General features: G+C 29.2%; 2 protein-coding genes across 2 annotated transcripts; both read left to right on the forward strand.

The window, feature by feature from the left end:
• The first annotated feature begins 5,413 nt into the window (after positions 1-5,413).
• Positions 5,414-6,183, forward strand: LOC126896571 (general transcription factor II-I repeat domain-containing protein 2-like). The gene is made up of 2 exons (XM_050669481.1): positions 5,414-5,629; positions 5,698-6,183. The coding sequence occupies exons 1-2, from the start codon at positions 5,414-5,416 to the stop codon at positions 6,181-6,183; spliced, it is 702 nt and encodes a 233-aa protein (XP_050525438.1).
• Positions 6,184-6,707: 524 nt separating this feature from the next.
• On the forward strand, positions 6,708-7,013 carry LOC126896577 (general transcription factor II-I repeat domain-containing protein 2B-like). Its single transcript, XM_050669494.1, has one exon. The coding sequence runs from the start codon at positions 6,708-6,710 to the stop codon at positions 7,011-7,013; it is 306 nt and encodes a 101-aa protein (XP_050525451.1).
• The last annotated feature ends 1,770 nt before the right edge of the window (positions 7,014-8,783 follow it).

Genomic DNA, 8,783 nt, shown 5'->3' on the forward strand with positions numbered 1-8,783 from the left:
AATTTTTCCTTTGTTGACTGGCCTAGATGTCAATTTTAAACTTGTAATTGAGCTAAAAGTTATGGTAATATATTCAATTTTTTTTACTATAAACTTTCATAAATCTTTATCAAAAATTTTTCATCAATTTTAAAGAACCAAAAAAATAGGTTAAAAATGAAAATTTGGACTGATTATTTTTAACATATTAAAAATCAAATCAGTAATAATTTGAAAACAATTTTTTTTCTTTTAATTATTTTATATATGTAATTAGTAATAATATAAAAAATTTNTTTTTTCTTTTAATTATTTTATATATGTAATTAGTAATAATATAAAAAATTAGAAATGATAGATAAAGTCTAATTGCAGATTTAAAAACAACGCGAAAATTTGATTTAGAAAAGTATATTTTTGCTTCTGATCAAAGTTCCTTGAAGTCCAATGCATTCATTTATAGTAACAAACAGTTTTTATTGATAATTATTGTATCAAGCCCTTTAAATTTTTATACACGTAAAAGTAAAGCAAAATATAACTTCTTTATTATTTTTATAGTTTTTCCGTTTAAATTACAATATTAAATTATTAAATATCAATTTCATACTAAATTTAAAAACTATAATTAGTATTTATTCATATATTATATTTTAAAATCAAAGAACTACTAATCAGGATATAATTAAAGAAATAAGAGTTGATGTTGCTTTTGGAATAATCCACCAATTGCCTATTTTAAAAAAAAAAAAAAATTGGTTGGGAATTTTTTCTGCTATTCTCCAAAATTACTCATTCGTTGACTAGAATGAATCTTTAAATAGAAAATTTTATGAGAATTAAAACAATGTTATTTTTAAGATTAATATGCAGTCAGGAAATTTTATAATTACTATTTACAGTATATTTATCAGAAAAACTCATTATTTTTTTGCATTTTTATGGTAATAGATAACTTAAATAGAAGTAATAGTAATAATTTCCTAGTAACTTTTGGTATTTGAAAAGATTCTGAAATTGAAATATTCAGAACTTAATAAATTTTAATGATTTACTTTAACTAAAACAAAATGGTTAAAAAGATTTACTCAATTCAGCGTATTATAAAATTTGATTATAATTGTAAAAATCCATTGTTAATTCAGGAGAAACTTACAATCATTTTTTTTAGAAATGATATATATAGCAACATGTTACCAAAAAATTTGAAATATTATAGTCTAGTAGTAGCACACACAAATAAAATAAAAAAATTATTAAATTATAAAGTAAAATGATTTAATTTTGTATTTGAAACCTATCTGATACGTACGAGGCAGCTAGACCGTAGGACAGCTAGTTGTGCACCGCACTAGAATGCCGTTTTACCTTAAGCCTGTTTAATAAAACGTTAATATTGATTGACCTAGGAGATGACGGCTAACTATAAATCCAATAAGTAAACGAGAGTAGACAATAATTAAATAACAAATAATCACATATATTAGAAATTCCTCAGAGAGTATCTTAAATTTAAGGGGTAACGGGGGGACCCTTAAATACTAGTGGCCGGCGAAGCGGCTTAAAACATATAGTTAATCTCAATTAGAACAAACAATAATTAACATTAAAAATAATATAAAACTCAGCTGTATAGATGACGCTGTTGATGATGATGGGTGGACTGTATGAGATCTTGTGGTAATGGTGTCGAACATCTGAGTATGACGAGTCAGAGTGTAAATCCAGGTACGTAATGGCAGATGAGAACAGACCGCGAAGAGGCGACTACGGCAATGAAGATATTTAGTGATGGTCAGGGCCCAATCACTAGTGGCGTGCAAGGGCACGTAAACTTTGAGCACAAGGGTGCAATAAACAAGAAATAAAAAACTATGCCGTACAATGGCCGAATAATTTACTATTCAAGCGAAGGCGCTTGCAACAGAAAAAAGGTGACACGTAAAACAATCGACTGACTGACTTATGACAATGAACTGTCCATGGATGAAAATCGACACGGAGGTCATCGATTTGCTGTGATGGGTGGGCAAGGGGGTGAGTAAAGCAAGATGCTGGTGATCAGCTGTCCCACCAAATAATATAATCAATGATTTTTATAACAACTGGTCAACTAGATCCTTCTAAAGGCGTTCTGTACCATACACTATCATATCAAACTTCATTCGTTAATAAATATTTTGAAAACATTAGAAATTAATGATTTTAATTGTTTTTATAGAGAACATGTTGACGTATCGTTTAAAAAAGTAGTTCAAGTTAGANCGTTGAAAAAAGTAGGTCAAGTTAGAGCAGAGAAAATAAATGATAGTCACAAAAAAATATCTTCTCAGCTTTGTATCGAAGCTAAAACTTAAAATATAGTAAAGTAATTTTAATACGAATAAGAATNATAGTAAAATAATTTTAATACGAATAAGAAATTTCTTCTTGCAAGGGGCGACTAAAGTGATGGGATCCTTGATCTTTATTGAAGTTATTGAATCTAAATGAGATAAAAATCAAACGAGTTAAAAGTTTATACTAACTTAAAAAGAATTAAGAAAAAATTCACTGCCATACGCGGGTTGGAACCTCGTACCCCAAGCGTGTAAAACATAAGTTTTACCAACTCGGCAACCGTACGTCACTACCATCGGTTGAAAAAATTAGCTATTTAAGCTAATTCAAATTTCAAAGTTATTTTTCTCGACTTAAAAGAAGCAAACAAATTTAAATAAGTTTAACTTTCTATACTATATTAATTTTAATTTATATAATATTTATGAAAATCTGTACTCCTCTTGTCAGGTATTTTAAAATAAAATAAAATACAAATCCCAGAATTTTAACACAAATAAATATAGTTTAAAAAAACTAAAAAACACGCTTTTAAAGCACATCGAACTAAAAAGTTAAAAATAATTTTTAAAATTAACTTAAAACAATAATGAACGAAAAATACTAGTATTATTGTGAAAAAAAGCGTGGGTGCTTTATGCCATATTTTTTGTATATTGAGCGCCCGACGCTTTTTTTCACAATAATACTAGTATTTTTCGTTCATTATTGTTTTAAGTTAATTTTAAAAATTATTTTTAACTTTTTAGTTCGATGTGCTTTAAAAGCGTGTTTTTTAGTTTTTTTAAACTATATTTATTTTTCACTTTTTAGTTTCATGTTATGATAGTAGTTAATATCAATATCATGGTTGTAACGGGTAACGGGAAATAAGGGTTCGATTCCGGAGAGGGAGTCTAAGAAACGGCTACCACATCCAAGGAAAGCAGCAGGCGCGTAACGTGGAGGTAGTGACGAAAAATAACGATACGAGAATCATCCTCCGTAATCGGAATGAATACACTATATATCTCTTAATGAGAATAAAGTGTATTAATATATAAGTTTTAATAGTAATTAGAATATATATATATTTAAAGGGACTTAAGTACGTAAACGTATCATGCATGAGGTATAGCCGTGTTTATGTGGGCGGGCATGGCGGAGGGAACATTATACACAAGGCATATACGGCGGCAGAGGCGTCGGCTGTAGGAATATATAAATGAATATTAACATATACGTATAAATATTAATATATATATTAATATTAGCGGTGGCGGTAGGAATATATAATCTTCGCATAATATCGCGGCACTTTTGCTGGCGTCGAAGACGCGATGTCCGGCGTGATCCTCGGGCGTCAATAGATTAGCAGCGTAGATGACGACGGTGCGCGAGTGCGGATCAGTTTGTTGACGATGTTATTTTGACAATGGGAAGAAGACTACGGTATAGCGGCGGGACGTCGTCGGCCGTGCGGCACTTGCTGGACTTTGCACCGCGGCGTAAAACGACGCGGGGTTTTGTTAATTACAATAAAAATTTGTTATATATATATAATTGATGATAAGCGCGCGTCTACGGGTTGGAAAATATTGTTCTCTACGAGTGGTGAGCGGGGTGGGGCGAATGCGTTACAACAGTATAGTCTCAAGGTCATACACGACGGGATACGCGACATAATAACACGTGCCGCGTGGAGTTACAAACTTACAAACAACAAACAAACAACATACACGTGAAACTAATATAAGCGTGTTAAAATAGCAAATTTTTTAATACGGTAGTCATTTTTTCAATGAAGACAAATCCAGAGGTCAAATTCTTTTTTCTTCAAATTAACGTATATTACATAAGCTTTAATTTAAGATATATATAAAAGTGTCAGTATTTCTGGAATACTTTCAAAAATTAAATTGAAAATGTCCTAGTAACAATACGCATGTTTAAAGTTTTGACCCCCCTTGTATAAAGAGGTATGATCCGATTTACAAAAAAAGCGTGTCAGATGAAAGGGATATATAAAAATTTACTATAAAAAAATAATTATATTGATCCATACATTTTTCCAAAAGTTATATAAAATATAAATTAAATAAAATAAAATAAAAAATCGAGAATTTTTTTCATGGAAATCGTACGTTTTTCATTAACTTTGATGTCCATTTTCACCACGAAGACAAGTCCAGAAGTCAAATTTTTTTTTTCAAATTAAAGTATATTACATAAGCTTTAATTTAAGATATATATAAAAGTGTCAGTCTTTCTGGAACATTTTCAAAAGTTAAGTTGAAAAAGTTCTACTTTCTATACGCATTTTAAAAATTCGCACCCCCCCTGTATAAAGGGAAATGGTGCGATTTAAAAAAGAGTGTGTCGAATGAAAGATATATATATATATATAAAGTATTTATTATTCAAGAATAAAATTGATTCATGCATTTTTTAAAAAGTTACAGCAACATAATGTTAAAAAATGTAAAATATAGTATTAAGAATTTTTTCACAAAAATAGCATATTTTTGTATACGGTAGTCATTTTTAACATGAAGACAAGTCTAGAGGTCAAATTTTTTTTTTTTAAATTAAAGTATATTACATTAGCTTTAATTTAAGGTATATATAAAAGTGTCAATCTTTTCGGAACATTTTCAAAAATTAAGTTAAAAAAGTTAATTTTTTGTAAAAAAGTTACCATTTTGAAACCCCTTGATGTAGGCTTGTCAAGAGTCAAATGTTAAAAAAAATATATAAAATGATAGATAATTATCTAAGGTATCTATAAAAAAAAATTATATTGATTTGGTCATTTTTAAAAAAGTTATGTCAATTTTAAGTAAAAAAAATTGAAAAAATATCGAAAATTAGCGATTTTTAAATTTGTAATTTTCTGGGGGATTTCCTATGTTTACGGAGAACGAGGGAATATTTTTCAACTTTTGAGGGTTATGTCTTCAACTAGATATGATTTGTGATCTTTTGACATATTTTTCATCAAAATCGGTTCAGTGAGAGATGAGATTGAGTGTATACAGAAAAAAAAAAAAAAAAAAAACACATCATAGTAAAATTAATACCTTCTCAGCTTCGCATCGAAGCTAAAAGACATTACATGACAAAGCATTTGTCCAAATATGAAAAATTCATTGGTGATGCAAGAGAGAGTGTTGTAATTGATCTCAAAAGAAAATTTCAATCACAACAAAATGTGATGACAAAAGCAACAATTTCACAACAATCAAGTTTATTGGCTTCATATATAATTTCTAACGAAATAGCAAAATCTAAAAAATCGTTGAGTGATGGTGAATTTGTTAAAAATTGTGCAGTAAAAATGGCTAAATCAATTAACGAAAACAAAATTGCCAGTGAATTTGAAAAAATTTCACTTTCAAGGCGCACAGTGACACGTCGTCTGCTGATATTGATAGTGCCATTCATAAGACGTTGCAAATTATTATGACGGATTGTGCATATTTTTCGATTGCATTGGACGAAAGCACAGATGTTTCAGATGTAAGTCAACTTTTGATATTTCTTAGAGTAATATCTCCACAGTTTGAAGTGTATGAAAAGCTATTAGAATTATGTTCCTTGCATGAAACTTCTAAAGGAAGTGATATATTTAATGCAGTAAAAAACGCAATTGAACCATTTGGTGGATTTAAAAAAATGTCATCGGTTGTGACAGATGCTGCCAAAGCTATGATTGGCAAAAATATTGGTTTTTTTGGATTATTACGCAAATTTAACGTTAATGTTCCTGCTATACATTGTATTATTCATCAGGAAGCGTTGTGTGGGAAAAAAATGAAGCTTGACGGAGTTATGAATACTGTTTTTAAAATTACTAATCTCATTACCGTAGCAACCGTAGTTTAAACCACCATAATTTTATTACATATTTGGAGGAACTTGATTGTGAGTATGGTGATTTACTATTACACACGGATGTACGCTGGTTAAGTCGTGGAATGTGTCTAGAACGTTTTTTTGTTTTGAGAAAAGAAATATTTGAGTTTCTTAAAACAAATATTAAAACTGATACTACGTATTTGGAAAACCAATTGGTTGATAAACAATTTTTATGTTCATTGGCATTTTTAACTGATATTTCTCAACACTTAAATAAAATAAATTTACAACTTCAAGGTAAAAAACAAACAATTTCTCAAATTATTGAATTTTTAGATGGATTCAGAAAAAAATTGGTAGTTTTTAAAAATTTAGTTGTTGAAAAAAAACTAATTCATTTTCCGTGTTGCGAAATTATAAAAATAGAATTGAACGATGAGTTTAATTTTCAACATTGCATTACCCACCTGGACGAATTCACTGTAGAATTCGAAAGACGATTTGAAGAAATTGAAATTATGCGTCCTCAAATAAATTTGTTTAATAATCCAATGGCAGTTGAAATTGGAAAGCAAGATGCTGAACTTCAATTAGAATTATGTGAGTTGCAAACAGATCCATTATTATTATCTACAAAAGAGATTGACATAAGCTTCTGGAAAAAACTACCTATTTTAAAATATCCACTTTTACGAGAATTTGCATTAAAAATGTTATCCATGTTTGGGACTACTTACATTTGTAAATGTACATTTTCAAACATGAAACATATTAAATCAAAGCATAGAAATCGACTTACAGATGAAACATTAAGTCACCTACTTCGTGTTTCTTTGTCCGAAATAGAAGTCGACTAAACAAATATCTATTTATATTTAATTAAATTATTTTAATAACTCTTTNAAGAGGAAAAAGTTGACTTCCAATTGTAGGAGTTCAAAAATTGTGCAATACTCGAATAATTAGCCAAATTGAAGTTGAAGAAAGTTTTGGGTAAAGAGGAATTAAAAAACTGGTGAGTAGCTGGAAGGGAGAGATTGAGAGCCGGGTGATATGGGTCAATAGGAACACATGGCTCGGGAGCCAAGCTGACAGATATATCAGGAACATTACTGAACACTAAATCTAAAAGTGAGCCATGTGAATTAAAAATACAATTATGTTGATAGAAACCATGAAAAGCAAATGCTTCAGGAATACACGAGTAACGAGAAGTATATTCTTTATATTCTATTAAAGAATTTGCTGAAATAGCTGATCCTGTATCCAATTGCATTTTTACCGCTTCATTCTCAATTTGTACCATAATAAATAAATTATCATTCTTAGTAGCTATCTGTTCAATTTGAAATAAAGTATCAATATCTAAGCTATCAGTGTATAAAAAATTATTAGATTTATTAACCTTATTAGAAGAAACTTGTCTATCATTTGCACCAATATAACTATTACTATAATTTTTACTTTTAAATTTAGAATGGTGTGCAGACTTTGGTTGACCTTTGTCAGTTTTATCTTTATAATAACAAACCCTTTTTAAATGTCTCTTTTTATGACAAACATCACAACTACGGTCTTTAAAATAACAATTATTAATTATATGGTTCTTCTTACCGCAACAAGTACAATTTGCAACTCCTTCGTTGATAGTAATCTTGCTACTCCGGTATTGATTTGTTTGTTTGAACTTTCTGTTAACAAAATGAATTTCCTCTTGACTTAGTTCATTGTTTGCTTGATGAAAAGTTTCTAAACTTTCTTCAGCACCTTCATATGCTTGACAGATTTCCTTAGTTTTTTCATATGTTAGGTTAGGTTCTTCACACAGTTTCTTTTTTAAAGTTCTATCTTTTACTCCATGTACAATTTGATCTCTTAAAGCTTCCTCTAAATTGTTTCCAAAATCACACAACATGGATAGTTTCTGTAATTTGGTGACGAATTTCGTGATTGATTCGTTGATCAGTTGTAAACTATTTCGGAATTTAGATCTTTCAGCTACCACTGACACTTTGGGTTGTAAATAACTTTTCATATTACTAACCAATTTTTCAAAAATCACGTCCTTCGGCAATGCTGTTGTACACAGAGACTTTAATACTTTATAGCCTTCACTTCCAATTAATGTTAGGAATATACCAACTTTATTTTCCTTTATTTTATTCACTGCCATGTTTAATTCGAGTTTTTCTACCCAAGTCTCGAAATCCTCTTCATGAAGTTTAAATTCTTCCATATTCCCAATTTTTGACATGACGTGGTTGTTAACTGTATCTATTTTATTTGAAGTAATTTTTTATTAATTAAATCATTCAATATCCGATCTTCGTCGCCAATTTTGTAACCTTTATTCTCAAACCATTGCTTATTAGAAAATAAAGAATGCAAGTTTAATTTTAATATTCCGTTTATTGCTTAAACATCTTTTATAACTATTTTTAATACAATATAATCTTATCATTAGTTTGTTTTTTTTATCTTTTACAAAAGCGAGGGGTATAGCCAACACCACATGTTGGTTAATTAATTTGAATTTTTGAGCACTTGAATAAATATAATTATCTTACTTTCGGTTACTATAATTCAGTTTGTTTAATTTCATTGGGTTCGTGGAGTCCGAGGGTTTA

This window comes from Daktulosphaira vitifoliae, unplaced genomic scaffold (genome assembly GCF_025091365.1).
Source record: "Daktulosphaira vitifoliae isolate Bord-2020 unplaced genomic scaffold, ASM2509136v1 Scaffold_1, whole genome shotgun sequence".
In the NCBI taxonomy this organism is placed as follows: Eukaryota; Metazoa; Arthropoda; class Insecta; order Hemiptera; family Phylloxeridae; genus Daktulosphaira; species Daktulosphaira vitifoliae.

What these genes read in the sequence shown, in the direction of transcription:
- LOC126896577 (XM_050669494.1), top strand. Translation starts at nt 6,708, where the DNA reads ATGGCAGTTGAAATTGGAAAGCAAGATGCTGAACTTCAATTAGAATTA.
- LOC126896571 (XM_050669481.1), top strand. Translation starts at nt 5,414, where the DNA reads ATGACAAAGCATTTGTCCAAATATGAAAAATTCATTGGTGATGCAAGA. An exon ending in AATTTGTTAAAAATTGTGCA is followed by an intron (nt 5,630 to 5,697) that starts GTAAAAATGGCT and finishes TTCACTTTCAAG; the next exon opens with GCGCACAGTGACACGTCGTC.